Source organism: Macaca fascicularis, chromosome X (genome assembly GCF_037993035.2).
Source record: "Macaca fascicularis isolate 582-1 chromosome X, T2T-MFA8v1.1".
NCBI classification, from domain to species: domain Eukaryota; kingdom Metazoa; phylum Chordata; class Mammalia; order Primates; family Cercopithecidae; genus Macaca; species Macaca fascicularis.
In genome coordinates this window covers 145,921,294-145,942,130 of record NC_088395.1, presented here as the reverse complement: position 1 = coordinate 145,942,130, position 20,837 = coordinate 145,921,294, and the positions used below count along the sequence as shown (strand labels likewise).

Genomic DNA, 20,837 nt, shown 5'->3' with positions numbered 1-20,837 from the left:
TCTCTCCCACCACAGGTGCTAACCTAGGCTGGCCTTTCGTCCCTCGAAAATGGGCATCTCGGCAGAAATTCTCTCTTTTGGCTCCTTGCGTCCCTCCTCCACAGCCCCCGCCTCCTTTCATTCACCGGTGGCTAAGAGGGGGCGTGGGTGTGCGCACCCAGGGAGAGTTGCCCCCGCAGCGGCGGTGAACAGAGCGCTCCGCCGGAGCCCCAAACTCCTAACAAGTTCCCGGACTCTGCGCGCGCGGACCTCTCAGGCCCCTGCGCCTCTGTCCCTACTAGAGGGGCTCCGGAGGACTGGCGGCTGCGGCGCGGCTGGGCTGAGCCGGGTCAGGGGCTGTACCCCTCCGGCAGTGCCTGAGCGAGCAGCGGCGGTGCCCGAGTCAGAGCTGGGCAGCTGCTGGCTGGAGTAGCGGCCCTGCCCGGGACTCCAGCGTGAGGATGGCAGCGGCGGGGGCCCGGCCCCACCTGGGTTCGCCAAGGCGGGCGGCCAGGCACATACCCCAAGCTGCCGCTTCGGCGCCGTGGACCCCAGTGTCGTGCGGCAGGATCCCAGGCCTGCCCCAGAACCCAGACGGCTGCACTTTCATGCCGATAGCCCAGGCGATCCCTCTGCAGGTGGACATGGCCATGGCCCTGCAGCGCGTGAGGATTGCCGAGAAGTACGGGAAGAACTACCTCTGCCTCCTGCAAGCAGTCTTCGTGGCAGGTAAGGCCCCTCCTCTCATCTCCTCCCTGGCGGCCTCTGGCTCGCTTGCCCTTCTTCTCGCCTGCTGCCTCCCCAGCCCGCCCGGCTTTTCTTTATTTTCCAGTCCACACCCCGCCCGGCGCGCACTTTGTCTTCCAGTCCACACACCGCCCTCCGCCCACCGCGCGCACACACGCTTTCGTGCTGCAGTGGCTCTCCCAGTCACGAACTCGCTGGGTCATCCGTTCTCTGTTCCTCTGGCCAGCTGCCGCGCTGCGGGCGTGCAGCTCTGCTCTCAACTCGGACACTGCAGGAGGACTGTGGGAAAGTGCAGGAAGCGGTATGAGAATGTCTCTGCCATTGCTGGTTCTGGTCTTCTATCCCCTTCTCACCCACTTTGGTGTGTCCCCGGAGAAGTGGGAATAGAGTGTCAACACTGCATCTCACACAGCAGAACCCAGCCTCCTTGAGGAGTGCACTTCCCTTGTAATATTCCCTGAAGTTGAAAAAGCAATGTTTTTTGCTTTTGTTTTTCCCATAACGCATGTGGAGGAAACCAAGTCAAAAAGGCACTCGGGTTCTGGGTTCTGAAACCAGCAGCTGGCCGTGGCAGGACAGGTGGGGGAGTAGTTGTAGGGAAACAGCTGCTGCCACTGACTTGGGCTTTGCACCCAGAAAAGCGCATCTTTTCATCTCGGTCCATGAGCTTCTTGCTTCCCTACAAAGGCAGAAGCTCTTTTTCGTCTGGAAGGACAAACAAAAGCAAAGTCAAGTAACTCACAAAGTCTCTACGGCCACTGCCATGGTTTGATTAAGGGGAGTGAGTGGGGTAACATGGACTTCGTCACTTGCCAGTCGTGATACACTCACATTTAGCAAGCTGAAGTTGCCCAGCTTTGGGGTTGGTGCAACAGGGAGGATGCTGCAGGCTGTGGGACTGCGTTCCTATGGGGCCATTCTGACTGGGGCACGGGGGCAGTCTCAGAACAAAGTGCAACTCTGTGACCTGAAGTTCAGCCAGAGCTTTTCAGAGGAGTCTGCAAGGTGCTGCAATTGATGTGTGCGCCTTCCTGTGCGCCCAAGGTAGTTTTGACTTACTAGGTTCTAGGCCTTGCAGTGGAAGTTTTGGTATTCAAAAAATAGACTTGGTGGCAATTTCCCACAAATCAGATAGCCACAACACATGTTCCCAATATACCTCCTTATTCAGTGCTATCCACAAATCTAAAGGAGGCCATGCAAACATCTTCAGTTAGACCAGAGGAAATTAATTCAAGGCTGTGGTCTATGCATCTTCATCACGCAGAACTCTTTGGTCTTGCTTGTTTTGTTTTGAGCTGGTCAATATTATTTTCTATATGTAATAAATCATTAAGGGGAATGTGGTAATGGGGCACAAATGAGTTCAGGTCTTACGAGCAATTTAAATAATATTTGGAGACTACAAAAAATATTGCTGAAACATTCTGTGCAGTACAGTGGAAAGTACTTTGCGTTTTGTTCTCATTTACCTTCTGCATCGTCCTGGGAGCTGGGGAAAAAAAAAAAAAAAAAAACAACAACAAAAAACTCCTTTGGAGGAATGCATGCTTAATCACAAAGGTCAAATTAGTTATGCTATGAAATGTAAGTTGACATTTTTACTGCTAGTGATTTCTCTTTTTTCTAGAGTTGTGTGATGTTTCATCTGTTAACACTTTTGAAGGCTCCTACATGTTGACAGGCCCCCATTCCTGTGGCATTACAATTGCCATAACACCTAAAGGACACCAGTTGCTGTGCTGTGTTTTTACCTGGGCCTGCAGTACTTTTGTACCTTTTCAGCATTTGCCCCGGAAGGGATTTGTAGCCATGCGATTAGAGTACACACTGTAATACAACAATTTTAAATGTAAATGGATTTCATATACTTCAAAGCTATTTGTATATTAAAATATGTTTACAAAGTTTTTCACTGTGGTAAATAACTTTCTGAACAATCACGTCAAAAATGACCATTTATGGATTGCTCAGGCCCGGAAATTACACTACAGTGTAATAAGCTAATGACATATATGTGTGCAGAATCTTCCTTGGGGCAGCCAGAAGAGGGAATGATTGGCTTCGCTTAGGGAGTTAGGGGAAGACTTGATGGAGAGAGTGATGCATGAGTTGAATCTTGAGAGAAGCACACAAATGTCCAGCTGGACAGCGGGTGGCGATTGAATGTGGTAGGGATAGGTGGCGTTAATGGTATTCCAGGCAAGGAAATAAGATGTGCAAAGACAAGCAGAGAGAGGAGAGCAGAGTAGGTCTGGGGAATTGTAAATACCTTTTAAATGACTGGAGTGTAAAATATGGGGGGTAAAGGAGAGAGAGAAATTTGGAGAGGTAGGCAGGGGGCTCATAAGGCATGTTGAATGGTTCTACTTTATTTCCAGAGCAATCGGAAGCCACTGGAGTGTTGTAAGCAGGGCAATAGAGAAAGCTGCTGCATATGGTTGTACAGGTTATGCACTGCAAAACCCCTAGTGCCTCCACTGACACAGACCACACCAGGAATGATGCCCTTACTAGGGCTGTACAGTGCACAGTATGCACAGTGGTCGGCAGAAGCTATGAATGTTAGAAGCTTTTGCTTTCACAAAGATCACTCAAGTTGTGTGGAGGATTCAGTGTGTGGCTTCTGCAGTGGAGAGGAAGAAGACTGGAGATAAAGTGACTAGTGAGAACACAGCTGAAGTAAGCTGGCTCTGAGTGAATAGAGGCTTGGACTGTCACTTCTGGGGATGGGGAGAAGGGGAGGGGTCTGAGAGGAATTGAGAGGGTAGAATTGATTTGACTTGGTGACTAGTTGTGGTGTTTGAGGGGCAGGGAAGAGACTAGGTTAATTTCAGGTTTCTGGTTAGGGTGACTGGAAACAGACACCATTAACACAGGGAATGGAAGAGGAAGAGGTAGTTTGATTTTCAGTTTTGGGTATGTGGTTTCTGTGGAACATTCAGGTAAAGCTGACCATCGGGTCTGCAACTGGGAAGAAGTAAATGTTATTTCTTACTCTCATCGATGTGGTTCATTAAACGTCCCCTGGCACTGAAGTTCTTTCCTTAAATCTACTTCTCCATGGGCTATATTGATAACTCAGCAAGTCTAGTACAGAAGTAGGCACACGTTTATTATAAATTACCTTTCAAACTTGTTCTTTATGTTTTCCCTCACACATTTCTTTACCTGATGATGAAAAAAAAAATGAAAAAAAAGACACGTCTCGTATTCATCACAGGAGGAAAGAATGTAAGCTATACTGATCTAATGTAACCTCAGCTAACTTGCATAAGTAGTTGTGAAAACCTGTTCACCGCAAATTTTACTCATCAGAGTTTATAGCTCAGGGAGATATGTAAATCACAACAGAATGTATTCAATGTGCATTCCAGTATGGTAGGAAGATGTATTTCAACCATGATCGGTCATCTATTAAGCCACACTATACTGTGAGTGTTCCACGTAACTGATTTTTCTGGGTAATTGAGGTTCAATGCTTTTAGTGCCTGACAATTTCCCCTTAAAATATGTATCCATTTTGGATGAGAAGCTTTTCAAAAAATGCTATTTACTTTCCTGACCCCTGAACCTGGAAATAATTGCATCCTTTTTTGATGGGTTAAAATTGTCCTTATAATAGCATTAGTTCTTTCAATATGCTGTATTCAGTGCTGCCTGGGGGCTCCTAAACTGTGGAGGGCTATTTGTCCCTATACTAAATGGGCACAGATTGTTCTGCTTTTTAATTTTCAATGCCTGACTCTTCCCTCCTAACTTTTCCGTAGATTTCCTCTCTGTTAGCTGATATTTTTTGCTGCTATGATTTAACTGTTTCTACTAGCCAGTTGTTATTGCCTAATTCTCCATGCCCCCTCCTCCATTGCCCTTTCTGAGTATTATGAACTAGGGAACAAGATAATCACGCTTGTTCAAACTGTGTGAAAAGTGTAATAGACCATGGGTAGGCCTGTGGGGAGTCTACTTCAACTAATGTATATGAGCTTTAGTACATGGACTCTGTGATACCTTTTCCAATTGCAAAACATCTTTTTCTTTTCTTTCTGGTTCTTTTGCGTGTTTTGGAGGGTCGATGCAGTTAAATAAGTTATCAGTAAAATCTATGTTCTCCTGCTCATTGAGGTATTATAAACATGTGAAATGGTAATATTTTACTTCCTTGTAAAACAAACAAGTGTGTTCAGAATCGATCAGCAAATCCACATGCATTTTATCCACCGCATTTCTCCGACATGCCTGTGCTTGGCACCAGAAGGCGCTTCGTTCTTAAAATTTGCCTCCAGGTTTGAAAGCAAGTGTCCTTGTCTCTGCTCAGCATCTTCTTAAGCGAGTACCCTCTGAAGGCTCAGTAAACAACTTGCACCTTACCTGCTCTAGGGCAGAAGCAGAGGCCAGTCCCGTGAGGAGAGATGCCTTCCATCTGATGGCTGACAAGACCAGTGCCTCTTTCTATTGCTTCAAGGTCTTGTTCCAGAGACAGTTAGCTCCTGGCCAGAGGCCAGTTTCACAGCAGTTCCATTTATTTTTTCACCCAAACTTCCCCTCATTGTATGTTTATGGCGGATCTAAGAATCGGAGTGACTTCTTGTTACTTTCAGCACTGGGAAGATGCCATTGAGCTAAATCCTGAAGGAGGTAGGAAGTGAACTACCAGTGATAACTGGGGGAGAGTGTTTCAAGAAGAGGGGAAAGTCAGTGGAAAGGCCTTGAGACAAGAGCGTGCTGACAAGTTCAAGGAACAAGAAAGAGACTGGTATGGCTGAAGCAGAGTGAGTGTTTGCATATGTGTGTGTGTGTGTGTGTGTGTGCGCGTGTGTACACATGCATGTGTGCCCACATGAGAGGAAGCCATAGATGTAATAAAGTCTGGATCACATAGGGCTTGGTAAGAATTTAGGCTTTTACCCTGAGTCAGATAATGAGCCGTTGGAAGGTTTTGAGCAAAGGGGTCACTTCCGTGTTAACAGGATCCCTCTGGATGCTGTGTAGAGAATAGGATTAAGGTTGGACAAAGATGGAAGCAGTGAAACCAATTAACAGGCTATTAGGATTAATGATGGCAACTTGAACCAGAGAGGTAATTGTGGAGGTGGTAAGCAGTGATCAAATAGATTCTGCATACATTTTGAAGATAGAGTCAGAAGGATTTGCTGATGGTTTGGATATGGAGTATGAGAGAAAGAGGAGTTAAGGATGATGCTAACATTTTTGGCCTTAGCAAGTGGATGACAGAAATTTTCATCAGTGGAGATGGAGATGCCTGCAGGAGGAGTGGGTTTATGGGGAAAACTTATGAGTATCAGAAGTTTGGTTGGTTGAGACTTGTTAACCTTTTTTTTTTTTTTTTTTTTTTTTTTTTTTGAGACAGAGTCTCACTCTATCACCCAAGCTGGAGTGCAGTGGTGCAATCTCAGCTCACTGCAACCTCTGCCTCCCAGGCTCAAACGATTCTCTCACCTCAGCCTCCCAAGTAGCTGGGATTATAGGTGTGCACCACCACACCCAGCTAATTTTTGTATTTTTAATATAGAATCATGTCGTCTGCAAACAGGGATCATTTGACTTCCTCTCTTCCTATTTGGATGTCCTTTATTTTTTTTCTCTTGCCTGAGTGCTCTGGCCAGGACTTCCAATACTATCTTGAATAAGAGTGGTGAAAGGACATCTTTGTCTTGTGCCAGTTTTCAAGAGGAGTACTTCCAACTTTTGTCCATTTAGTATGATGTTGCCTGTGGGTTTGTCATAGATGGCTCTTACTATTTTGAGGTACGTTCCGTCAATTCCTAGCTTATCGAGAGTTTTTTGTTGTTTGTTTTTTTAACATGAAGCGGTGTTGAATTTTATCAAAAGCCTTTTCTGCATCTATTGAGATAATCATGTGGTTTTTGTTTTTAGTTCCACTTATGTGATGATCACATTTATTGATTTGCATATCTTGAACCAACCTTGCATCCCAGGGATAAAGCCTACTTCGTCATGGTGGATTAGCTTTTTCATACACTGCTGGATTCTGTTTGCTAGCATTTTGTTGAGTATTTTTGCGTCTATGTTTATCAAGAATATAAGGCCTGAAGTTTTAAAATTGTGTCTCTGTCAGGTTTTGGTGTAAGGATGGTGCTAGCCTCATAAAATTAGTTAGGGAGGAGTCCATTTTGGAGGAGTCTTTGGGGTTTTCTAGGTGTATGATCATGTCATCAGCAAACAGAGATAATTTGACTTCCTCTTTTCCAATTTAAATGCCTTCTATTTCTTTGTCTTGTTTTATTGTTTTGGCTAGGTTTCTAGTACTATGTTGAATAGGAGTAGTAAGAGTGGACATCCTTGTCTTGTTCTAGTTCTTAAGGGTAATGTTGTCAACTTTTCCTCATTCAGTATGATCTTGGCTATGTGTTCGTCATATATGAGAGCATATTTTTAAAAATAGCTTTTGTAGAGTTATAATTCACATACAATTAACCCACTTAAAGTATGCAATTCAATGGTTTTTAGTATAATCACAGAGTTGTGCAACCTTTATCACGATCTAGGTTTAAAATATTCCCATCACCCCAAAAAGAAACTCCATACTCATTAGCAGTCACTCTCCATTTTCTCCCAACCAGCTTTCTCCTCAGCCCCTGGCAGTCACTAGTCTACTTTCTATTTCTATAGATGTGCCTATTCTGGACATTTCATATACATAGAATCATACAATATGTGATCTCTTGTGACTGGCGTCTTTCGCTGAGCATAATGTTTTCAATGTCCATTCATGTTGCAGCATGTGTCATTATATCATTCTTAAAATGGCTAAATCTTATTGCAGTAAGTAGATATGCCACATTTTAATTATCCAGTAAAAATGATAGGCATTTGTGTGGTTTCTTTTGATTATTGTGAATAATGTTGTTATGAACATTCTTATATACCTTTTTATGTGGACATATGCTTTCATTTCCCTGTGGTATGTATCTAGGTGTGGAAATTGCTAGGTCCTAGAGTAACTGTATGTTTCATCATTGAGGAAATGCCAGACTGTTTTTCAAAGCAGCTGCACCCTTTTACACTCCCACCATCAACATATGAGGATTATAACTTCTCTACATTCTTGCTAGTACTTGTTAATCTCTCTTTATTTCCCAGCCATCCTAGTGGGTGTGAAATAGTTTCTTATTGTAGTTTTGATTTGCATTTCCTGAATGACTAGTGATGTTGAGCACCTTTTCATGTGCTTATTGGCCGTTTCTATATCTTCTTTGGATAAATGTCGACACGGATTCTTTGCCTGATTTAAGATTGGGCTTTTCCTCCTTTACTGTTGAATTGTAAGAGTTCTATATATACTCTGGATTGGAGATCTTTATCAGATGTTTAATTTGCAAATATTTTCTCCCATTCTGTGGGTTGTCTTTTTACTTACTTCAGGGTTTCCTGGAAGCGCAAATATTTTTAACTTTGAGAAGGTCGAATGTATCTATTTTTTTCTTTTATTGCTTATACTTTGGATGTCAAATATAAGAAAACATTGCCTAATCCAAGGTCATAATAAATTACAACTATGTGTTTGTCTAAGAGTTTTATAGTTTTACTTCTAATACTTAGATCTTTGATCCATTTTGAGTTGATTTTTGTGTATAGTGTGCAGCAAAGATTCAGTTTCATTCTTTTGCATGTGCACATCCAGGTTTCCCAACATCATTTATTAAAAAGAATATCCTTTCCCCATCGAAATGTCTTGGTGCCCTGGCTGAAAATAAATTGACCTTCAGTATAAAGATCTATTTCTGGACTTTCAGTTATTTCCCACTGATGTATCTGTAAGTCTATCATAATACCTATCTTTATTACTGTAGCTTTGTACTAATTTTGAAATCAGGAAATATAAACTTGCCAAATTTGTTTTTCTGTTTCAAGATTGCTTTGGCTATTCCAGGCCCCTTGCATATCCATATGAATTTTAAGACTAGCTTGAAAATTTCTGTGCAAAAAGCCATCTGGGATGTTGCTAGGGATGGCACTGAATCTGTAGATCAATTTAGGAAGTACCTTAACCTCATTTTTATAGTGGCACAAATTGAGGTTTCCCAAACTATGGACCATTCACATTTAAAATATTTGAAATTATTTACTAGAACAGATATTGGCATTCTTCCCTTCAATGCTCACATTGGATAGTTATTCATCTTTAGTTTGTCATGAATTTACAAAGTTTGTGGCTGGGCGCGGTGGCTCTCGCCTGTAATCCCAGCACTTTTGGAGGCCTAGGTGGGAGGATTGCTTGAGCCCAAGATTTTGAGACCAGCCTGGGCAACATAGTGAGACCTCATATCTACAAAATATATTTTAAAAAATTAGCTGAGCATGGTGGCACACTCCTGTAGTCCCAGGTACTCAGGAAGCTGAGGTGGGAGGATCACTTGAGCCCAGGATGTCAAGACTGCAGTGAGCTGTGATCGCGCCACTGCACTCCAGCGTGGGTGACAGAGTGAGACCCCATCTCAAAAAAAAAAAAAAAAAAAAGAGAAAGTTTGCAACATATTCATTTCTTGTATGAGAATTGTTCTAGACACTGTGCTGAAGTCTTAAGAGGGGAGAAGGTATCAACCTGATCTCTCTGAAGGGAAAACAGTAATACAAATGAAAACGACAACATCATCACTAACTCAATTGCCTTTGTGTTTGTGATTCAGCATTTGGCAGGCAAGTCTGTGTAGGACTGGGGTGGGAAAACAGAAGAAATGAGAGGCATGTGTTTGGATATCACACTCACCAGGAATCGGCAGAGGCTTTTTCATGCTGGACAAGACGATTTGTCAATCAAGTGTGTAGTTATCCTCCCTGTGGCAGGAGATATTTTTTAGGAAAATAGATTGCAGTGGCTCAATAACTGGACTTGGACCAGATCTACTGTGGATTTGCTGATGCTTTAAGCAGGAAAAATATTTACTTATTTCTATTTTTACATATTGTAAATCACCATGTCTGTGGTTCGTCTTTACAGACTGATTCAATTCCTCTCAAAATTTACCTACAGGTTTTGGATTTCTGAATAATACATTCATTCAGCTGCGAGTATTAGGCATTTCCCCAAGACAATGTCAGCTCCTGCTGCTGTACAGGGAACACCTGCCATCTCTACTGAGCTGTTTTTAATCTGAGGGAAGGCTGAAGGAAAAGCTTTCCACAGACACGCTCTTAATTAAACACCTACAAGAGATACAGTCAAGGGGCAGCGACCTGGGACACGAAGCCCGTGGGTGGAGGTCTTCTCACTGTCACTTCCCGCCAGCTGTTTCTCATTTTCTCTCATGCATTTTTCCTGCCCTCTCTCTTTCATCCCTTTCTTTTCTCGGTTCTTCCCCTGATTTCTCCCTTCTTACTTCTGTCATTTCCCAGTGCCTTTGAGTCTTCTTTTTCCTGTTTTTGTTTTCTGTTTTTGATAGGGAAGTGTCTTTTATTTGCTCATCTTCTAGTCTTATAATTAAATTATTTATATGTGATCTTTGTAAAATATCTAAACAAAACAAATGCCCATGAACTAATAAATGAAAGTCATCCTTGTGCCTAGCCCAGTCCTGCTCCCTGGAGGTAAACACTGCTAATAGTTTGTGTGTGAGGACATAGGAGGTTTTCTATGAATATAGATATATCAATTCAATTCAAACATTTATTTATTTATTTATTTATTTATTTATTTATTTATTGAGATGGAGTCTTGCTCATCGCCCAGGCTGGAGTGCAGTGGCCCGATCTCGGCTCACTGCAAGCTCCGCCTCCCGGGTTTACGCCATTCTCCTGCCTCAGCCTCCGGAGTAGCTGGGACTACATGCGCCCGCCACCGCGCCCGGCTAATTTTTTGTATTTTTAGCAGAGACGGGGTTTCACCGTGTTAGCCAGGATGGTCTTGATCTCCTGACCTCGTGATCTGCCCGCCTCGGCCTCCCAAAGTGCTGGGATTACAGGCGTGAGCCACCACGCCTGGCCAATTCAAACTTTTATTGATCACCTCCAGTGTGCTAGAAACTGTTGGGATATTATGGTGAACAAGTACATAAATCTCTGCCTTCAGGGAACTGATTTCTAATGATGAGAGCAACAATAAAAAATCCACATATATCTAGATATTTTACCAAACTGGGATCATGCTCCATATGTTGATCTAAGACTTGTATTGGAATGTGTGTATTTAAAATTATTTCATTATGAAAAATTTGATACACATAAAATAATACAAGAGGAAAAGTAAATTATATAACATAAAATCATGATGCGAGGATATTTAAAAATGTCCCTTTCATAGAGCACAAAGAGGCTACTGCGTCTTTTCAGCATGAAGCATTTGCCCAGTTTTGTCTTAATGGGCTTATAGTAGACCCTGTAGATGCTACTGGAATATGAATTTTGCGTAACTTTGTGGCTGAAGGATATGGTAGAGGTTGAGCTGCCCTTTCATAAATACCTTGGCTAGGTCAGCATCAGCTGCTGCTATCAGCCAGCAGTATTCTTTACATTCAAGGATACTAAGAGTTCTCTGGTCATCAAGTCTTCATTTGTACTCTTGTACCATCGTTAAGTGGAAGCATTAACTGTTGCATATACACTGTGATGAGAAGAATAACCGTTGAGAGTTATTTTAAATATTTTCTCTATTTTAACTGAAATTGTGTGATTAGGTATATGTATTCTGAGACTCTTTGATGGCAATTAGAAGGAATATGCATATTTGGGGACATCTTTGAGTTTGCAATTGCAGGCTAGATCATGGGATTAGTTATAGAGCAAAAAGCAGTGGCCCTGTTTTTATTTGTAATTTTGCACTTGTCAGTTTACAAAAGAGAGTCAGGTTTGCTTTCTTCATTAACATATTCAAAGGACCATGAACAGATATTGTGTGTTCTTCTGCATGCATTACAAACTAAAGTAAGTCATTGTAATTGGATTTACCATTGCAGATGCGGTACATTTCAAAATTAGATTTTATGAACCCAAGAAGAGGTGAATAGCCACAGAGTAGGAGATCTGGCATTTAGTCATGTCTACACGGATATTGTGAGTTCTGATATGAGTGGGTCATCTTGTCTCTTTTTATAGCTTGTGCTTTAAATAGCTGCTCTCAAAAGATCTGATGTCATAATAAAAGTTAAATAGGGGTTAATGTAAATATTTACCTATTGTTAAGATAGTATGTTTAGAAATATTTAGTAGTGGCTGTGGCTATAGTGGTCAGGGACTAGTGTTTCTTTAAGCTCATGTTCAAACATGCCCCTACTCATTTACACTGCAGGAACTGAATGGTGATGATTTGGGTGAATAAAGTAATGCCCTTTCAGATGCCTTTTCCCTACGTTTCTATTGTTAAGGAATACTCTGGAATATTCAAAATGTGGGATGAAGAGATTTCTTTTTAACTGTGCTTTGCATATTATCCAAGGAATCTAATTCTCAAAGGCAGTTATTTTCATGACACTCTACAAAAAATTTAAAAAAAAAAAAACCCACACAATTAGCCAGACATGGTGGCACTTACCTGTAGTCCTAGCTACTCAGGAGGCTTAGGCGGGAGGATCGCTTGAGCCCAGGAGTTTGAGGTTGCATGAAGCTATGGTTGCACCACTGCACTGCAGCTTGGGTGACAGAGTGAGACCCTGTCTCTAAAAATAAATAATAAAATAATAAAAAATATATAAATAAAGATGGAGATTAAAGTTTTAAAACCCTCCATTTTAAACTCTTAATATTTTCATGTCTGTGCATTATATGAATACACATATGCATGTAAATATTGATACTTAGAAAAATTACAGAAATGAGTAGCTTCCCATTATTTGCAGCACATACAAACTTGACTGGTCTGTGAAAAGGCATGTATGAAAAGATGAGGGAGCTCACTATCGTACTGCTCTCGTCCTTGGAAACAGGTCTTAATTATTAATATACTTAAGGTTATATTGTAACCTTAATATAATATTGAGTCAGGACCTGAAAGTCCTGAGGTGGAAGGACTTTCAGGTCCTGACTCAATATTATGTGCTGAAAGCGTCCCAGGAGGTACTTGGTGTAGGTTAAGTATAAAACCATTTTTTTTTCATTTTTTTAAATACATGATCTGTTTTATCAGTTTAGTGCTGGATGTCCTTTCACTGTGTGTTCTTGGCATCCTGGGCTCAATACTATTGTAACACTTATCACTCTCGGCTTTCACTGCTTCCTGCTTCTAGATGAAAAGCCCCAGGAGATCCAGGCCAGTGTCTAACTGGTTTCTGTATCTATCCCCAGTGCTGCACAGGGCTTGGTATAAGATAGGAGCCTAACAAAGGTTTGTTGAAAGAACAAATACATGAATGATTAGAGTGGCCGAAAAACACATGGAAAAAAAAGTTAAAGTTGTGTGGAATTGTGGATTCCTGTTTTGTATTCCTATTCTTTCCTTCCATCCTCTCATTCCTTCCTTACATTTCACATCTTCCTTAGAATTCCACTTTGTGCTATTGAGGGTAAAATAATCCTGTGGTTCCTTCCTTTAAAACACACTTAAAAGTCTGAGCATCTGAGAACAGCCAGATCTGTGCATGTTTTTTTCCAGACGCGGACACTATTCATTATTATGTGCTGTGTGAGCACATGGTAAAATAACATTGAATGCATAGTAGGCACTTGGGCAAACACTAAAAGCTCGGGTTAATATTATACATGTCTTTAATGCGAGCTCACAGTTCCTTTGATCTTTGTCGCCACATCTAACTGATTTTGTTTCTCCATTTTAGATTGTTTGTGTCAAGTCATTCATATTTACCCTTCAACTCAAGAGGGGTAAAACCCTACTTGGTATGTTTTCTTTCAGTTATGACTAAAATAATTTTAAGGTGGTCCTTCAAAATGGATGTTTTGTGAAAAATGAAAAGTAAACCTGTGATAAGAGCAAAATCCAAAACCAAAACACATCTGTAATGATGTTGTTGCACATATAAGTGCTTGCTAATGTTAGATTTAAAAAAAATGTTGCTGAAGTGATGAGTATAAGAGGTTATCCTACTCTCCTTGAAATTTCCATTTCACACCTTACAAATGCAGTGGAGTATCTTTTCAAGCATTCATTGGCCATTCTATTTTTCTCTTCTGTAAAATGCCTGCTTATGTTTTTTTTTTTCATGTATTTATGGGATTGTTTCTCTTTTTCTTATTATTGACTTATAATCTTTTATATATCCTTGATATTAATTACTAATTCTTCGTTGTTACATGTGTTAAAATTATCTTCAATCAGGTTTTGTGCTGTCTCATCACTTTCTTTATCAGGTATTTTGAGGAAAGAAATGAAAAATTTTAATGTAGCATAATTAATCAGTTTTTTATTTTATGCTTTGTCCTTCTTCCATCTTGCTTTAAAAATTCTATCCTATCCATAGGTTACACAGATATCATACTATATTTTCTCTGATCTGATTCCCAACAGTGTAAAATTTGAATCCTCATCAATGCATGACCATTAGCGCAAAGGTGGAAATTGTTAGATATCCCAGGGGCAACTGCTATTATTTGTTGGCTTCTCCCACAAGATATTTGCCTAAGTAATGATTTTGGCCTCTGAGGATTTGCTTGTCTTTCCTGCCAGCTCAGCCATGCATTAAAAAAGATTTTTTTTTTTTTTTTGAGACAAGGTCTTGCTCTGTCACCCAGGCTGGAGTGCAGTGGCGCAATCACAGCTCACTGCAGCCTCGACTTCCCTGGCGCGAGCGATTCTTCCACCTCAGCCTACGCAGCAGCTGGGACTACAGGCGCCTGCCACCACACTTGGCTGATTTTTATATTTTTAGTAGACATGGGGTTTCACTATGTTGGCCCAGCTGCCCTCCTGACCTCAAGTGATCTGCATGCCTTGGCCTCCCAAAGTGCTGGGATTACAGGTGTGAGCCATCGTGCCTGGCCAAAAAGGATTTAATTTTATTTTTCCCACCATGTTTTTGTATTTTGTACCAGAAGGTTTTTCAGGATTTGTAGTTACCCATATGACCAATAAGGGGAGCTCCTCCATGTTTTTCAAACAGAAGTTCAATGTTTAGATTTAAATACGATATCTAATGTAAGAGTTTTTCTTGTACACAAGATGTGAGATATGGATCAGGAAACATGACCCATTACCGTATCCACAGATGGCCTAAAGGGGGAACAGATGGGAGTGGTATTCTGGCTCTGGGGTCCTTTGTGATTGTTTGGGGAAGGTGATGCAGAATTAAAATCTTTGCAGAACTCTAATGCTAATAAACTCAGCATGTTACCTGTGGCGTATTCGTATGGTCTGCAGCAACCTCAGTTCTTGCCTCCTCAGAAGAAAGAATTCGACTGAGTGGCATAAGGCAGAAGGAGAGACCGAGGCGAGTTTTAGAGCAGGAGTGAAAGTGTATTTTTTAGCTTTAGAGCAGGAACGAAAGGAAGGAAAGTACACTTGGAAGAGGGCCAGGTGGGCAGCTTGAGAGATCAAGTGTGTGGTTTGACCTTTGGTCTTGGGGTTTTATATGTTGGGATGCTTCTGGGATCTTGTGTTTCTTCTCCCTGGATTCTTCCCTTGAAGTGGGCTGTTCATATGTGCAGTGGCCTGCTAGCAGTTGGGAGGGGAGCATGCGCAGTGTGTTTACTGAAATTGTATGCATCCTTACTTGAGGCATTCTTCCCTTACCAGTCAAATGTCCTAGAAGGTCATAATACCAGTTAAACTCCACTACTTTTCCTCTTAATGTGCATGTATGAGCCCACTTACTCAACTCCTGAGATCTTATCAGGAGCTGCTGATCACCAGTTTTAGATGTTTCTGTTTATTAGGAGATGGCCTTTCCTTGGCACTGGCTGTGACCAATTATTATTTTAGAGAGACAGTTTCATAATTGCCTGACCATCACCTGATGGTTGCCTGACATTCCTGGTGGGGAAGGTGTCCCTCTCCTGCCCTGCTCATGTCTGGCTAGCTACCCTGTGTAACAAACATTGTCTGTGACTGCATGAATGCTAACTTTGACATGAAACCTTTGAAATTGTAATGTCATTTTTTCTTTATAACAATGACTGACATTTATTGAGCACTTATCATACACTTAGGTAAGTGCTTTGCATATATGAACAACTTATTCATTACAATAACCCTGTGAAATAGGTGCTGCCATTTTTTCCAATAAAATAAACAGACACAGAGTTTAAGTAGCTTGCCCAAGGTCACATAACTACCAAGTGGTACAGCTGGGATTTGAATCCAGTCAATTTGTTTCTGGAGTTAGAACTCATAAAGAGTGTGCTATATGACCTCTATAGGAAATGCTTATTTGTTCAAAAACATAATTTTTTTCCGTTCCAAGATGGCCAAATGGGAACAGCTCCAGTCTGCAGCTTCCAGTATGATCGACACAGAATACAGGTGATTTCTGCATTTCCAGCCAAGGTACCTGATTCATCTCATTGGGACTGGTGAGACAGTGCATGCAGCCCACGGAGGGTGAGGTGTCGCCTCATCCAGGAAGCTCAAGAAGTTGGGGGATTTCCCTTTCCTAGCCAAGGGAAGCCATGACAGATGGCACCTGGAGGGACACTCTGCCCAAATACTGTGCTTTTCCAATGGTCTTAGCAAACAGTACAGCAGGAGATTATATCCTGCACCTAGCTCAGTGGATCCTACGCCCACGGAGCCTTGCTTACTGCTAACACAGCAGTCTGAGATTGATCTGCGAGGCAGCAGCCTGGCAGGGGGAGGGGTGTCCACCATTGCTGAGGCTTGAGTAGGTAAACAAAGCAGCAGGAAAGCTTGAACTGGGCGGAGCCCACTGCACTCAGCAAGGCCAGCTGCCTCTGTAGTCTCCACCTCTGAGGGCAGGGCATAGCTGAACAAAAGGCAGCAGAAACTTCTGCAGACTTAAACGTCTCTGTCTGACAGCTCTGAAGAGAGCAGTGGTTCTCCCAGCATGGTGTTTGAGCTCAGAGAACGGACAGACTGCCTCTTCAAGTGGGTCCCTGACCTCTGTGTAGCCTAACTGGGAGACACCTCCCAGTAGGGGCCTATTGACACCTCATACAGGCAGGTGCCCCTCTGGGATGAAGCTTCCAGAGGAAGGATCAGGCAGCAATATTTGCTGTTCTGCAATGTTTGCTGTTCTGCAGCCTCAGCTGGTGATACCCAGGCAAACAGGGTCTGGAGTGGACCTCCAGCAAACTCCAACAGACCTGCAACTGAGGGACCTGACTCGTAGAAGGAAAACTAACAAACAGAAAGGAATAGCATCAATATCAACAAAAAGGACATCGATACCAAAACCCCATCTATAGGCCACCAACATTAAAGACCAAAGTTAGATAAAACCACAAAGATGGGGATAAACCAGAGCAGAAAAGCTGAAAATTCTAAAAACCAGAGAGCCTCTTCTCCTCCAAAGGATTGCAGCTCCTTGCCAGCAATGGAACAAAGCTGGATGGAGAATGACTTGGATGAGCTGAGAGAAGTAGGCTTCAGAAGGTTGGTAATAACAAACTTCTCTGAGCTAAAGGAGGAAGTTCAAACCCATAACAAGGAAGTTAAAAACCTTGAAAAAAGATTAGACAAGTGGCTAACTAGAATAAACAGTGACCTGATGAGCTGAAAACCATGGCACAAGAACTATGTGACACATGAACAAGCTTCAATAGCCGATTCGATCAAGTGGAAGAAAGGGTATCAGTGATTGAAGATGAAATTAATGAAACAAAGTGAGAAGAGAAGTTTAGACAAAAAAGAGTAAAAAGAAACAAACAAAGCCTCCAAGAAATATGGGACTATGTGAAAAGACCAAATCTACGTTTGATTGGTGTACCTGAAAGTGACGGGGAGAAAGAACCAAGTTGGAAAACACTCTTCAGGATATTATCCAGGAGAACTTCCCCAACCTAGCAAGGCAGGCCAACATTCAAATTCAGGAAATACAGAGAACAACACAAAGATAATGCTCGAGAAGAGCAAGTACAAGACACATAATCGTCAGATTCACCAAGGCTGACATGAAGGAAAAAATGTTAAGGGCAGCCAGAGAGAATGGTTGGGTTACCCACAAAGGGAAGCCCATGAGACTAGTAGCAGATCTCTCGACAGAAACTCCACAAGCCAGAGGAGAGTGGGGGCCAATATTCAATACTCTTAAAGAAAAGAATTTTCAACCCAGAATTTCATATCCAGCCAAATTAAACTTCTTAAGTGAAGGAGAAATAAAATCCTTTACAGACAAGCAAATGCTGAGAGATTTTGTCACCACCAGGCTTGCCTTACAAGAGCTCTTGAAGGAAGCACTGAACATGGAAAGGAATAACCAGTACCAGCCACTGCAAAAACATGCCAAAATGTAAAGGCCATCAACGCTAGGAAGAAACTGCATCAACTAACAGGAAAAATAACCAGCTAACGTCAAAATGAAAGGATCAAATTAAAACATAACAATATTAACCTTAAATGTAAATGGGTTAAATGTCCCAATTAAAAGACACAGACTGGCAAATTGGATAAAGAGTCTAGACCCATCAGTGTGCTGTATTCAGGAGACTCATCTCACATGCAGAGACACACATAGGTTCAAAATAAAGGGATGGAGGAAGATCTACCAAGCAAATGGAAAGCCAAAAAAAAAAAAAAAAGCACGGATTGCAATCCTAGTCTCTGATAAAACAGACTTTAAACCAAAAAAGATCAAAAGAGACAAAGAAGGCCATTACATAATGGTAAAGGAATCAATTCAACAAGAAGAGCTAAATGTCCTAAATATATATGCATCCAATACAGGAGCACCCAGATTCATGAAGCAAGTCCTTAGAGACCTACAAGACACTTAGACTCTCACACAATAATAATGGGAGACTTTAACACCCCACTGTCAATATTGGACAGATCAACGAGACAGAAGGTTAACAAGGATATCCAGGACTTGAACCTAGTTCTGCACCAAGCAGACCTAATAGACATCTACAGAACTCTCCACCCCAAACCAACACACTGGTCTTTTCAGCACCACATCACATTTATTCCGAAATTGACTACAGAGTTGGAAGCAAAGCACTCTTCAGCAAATGTAAAAGAACAGAAATCACAACAAACTGTCTCTCAGACCACAGTGCCATCAAATTAGAACTCAGAATTTAAAAACTCACCCAAAACTGCACAACTACATGGAAACTGAACAACCTGCTCCTGGATGACTACTGGGTAAATAACGAAATGAAGGCAGAAATAAAGATGTTTTTTGAAACCAATGAGAACAAAGACACAAAGTACCAGAATCTCTGGGACACATTTAAAGCAGTGTGTAGAGGGAAATTTATAGCACTAAGTGCCCACAAGAGAAAGCAGGAAAGATCTAAAATTGACAGCCTAACATCACAATTAAAAGAACTAGAGAAGCAAGAGCAAACACATTCAAAAGCTAGCAGAAGACAAGAAATAACTAAGATCAGAGCAGAACTGAAGGAGATAGAGACACAAAAAAACCCTTCAAAAAATCAGTGAATCCAGGAGATGGTTTTTTAAAAGATCAACAAAATTGATAGACTGCTAGCAAGACTAATAAAGAAGAAAAGAGAGAAGAATCAAATAGATGCAATAAAAATGGTAAAGGGGATATCACCACTGATCCCACAGAAATACAAACTACCATCAGATGATACTATAAACACCTCTATGCAAATAAACTAGAAAATCTAGAAGAAATGAATAAATTCCTGGACACATACACCCTCCATAGACTAAACCAGGAAGAAGTTGAATCTCTGAATAGACCAATAACAGGCTCTGCAATTGAGGCAATAATTAATAATTAATAGCCTACTCCTATATTGATGCCTTGTTTCTTTCACTTGGGATGACACTTTCTATTCCCCTGACCATGTATTTGAATCCTAATCAATTTTGAAGGCCCAGCTTACATGTCTCATTATCTATTAAACCTTCCCCTTTCTCTCATCCTCAATTTAGATGTAATCATTTCTCCTCTCTCCATACTTTATATTGCATATTTCTATTCTAGCATGTACTATACCCTGCCTTATATTATGGCTAGTAGTTTGTATATATTTCTATCTTCTCTTAATTTTTATGCTTTGTGAGGTGAGGAACTCTGTTTGTATTCCCATGGGCCACAGCACCTAGCAGAGAGGAGCAAATGAGAATCCAGTGGATAGTTGGTGAATTGAATTACACAATGGATTGGAAGGAGGCTCCAGTAGGTGTTAGCAGGAAAAGGATTTAATATGAATCTTGGTTTTATTTTGTTAGCACAGAATTATGCCTGTCTTTTATATTGTACCTTTATTGCAGAACAAAGCACTGCATAGATTGTTCTACTGTAGTCCAATGGGAATTTGTGATGGTTTCGGAATTACTCTTATGTGTTCCACCTTTTAAAGCATAACATTTGTCAAGACAACACTTCAAATTATTGCATGTGGTAAGTCATTACTATTTACAGATGGTATAGCGTATCTGATGTTCAGATTGAAAGGGAAAAAATACACACATAGAATCCCATCTGCCTTGCACAGGATTTAAGACTCAAGCAAAACCTAATTTTATCTGTCATGCACATCAGAAATAGGGAACTTTCAAATAAATCATTGCTAAAAGTAAGCATCACTGTTGAGAATTTCAGGCTGTAAAAGTAATGAAGTTTCTTTCAGAAGATTGTTTATACACATTCTTGGTATGGTTTGGGATGAAACCCATCCTGGAAGAAAATGGGAGGTTATGGAGTCATATCTAGTTAGTAATTTGCATTAGAGCTATTTGGGTATAACCTTTTGAGTACAGATTTTAGATGACCTATCTGAAGGTTAGGGAACTACATAGATGACATGGTAAAAACTTTGCTGAATCTCCTACTAGATTCTACTTTGCATCTGAACAGTGCCTGGCACCTGGCATTTGTTCAGTATGAGTCTTTCAAATGAATAAGAGAAGTTTGAATGAATGGTATGTATGAATGGCATGAATGAATGAAGCATGAATGGTAGCCTCCCTGAGCCTGTTAACTCATCTGCAAGATAAGTGATTTAATATCAACCTTGGAGGATTGTTGTTAGGACCAGAGAAACTGCATATAAAGTGCCTTGTGTAGTGCCTGGTTAATACTAGTTGCACA

General features: G+C 41.3%; 1 protein-coding gene across 1 annotated transcript in view; it reads left to right on the top strand.

Moving 5' to 3' along the window:
• Positions 1-384: 384 nt before the first annotated feature.
• The window catches only part of MCF2 (MCF.2 cell line derived transforming sequence), a 95,487-nt gene continuing 75,034 nt past the window's right edge, over positions 385-20,837 (top strand). The window contains exon 1 of the mRNA XM_005594726.4: positions 385-708. Coding sequence (XP_005594783.3) covers positions 441-708 — 268 coding nt within the window. The 5' untranslated portion in view covers positions 385-440. The remainder of the gene's footprint in view (positions 709-20,837) is intronic.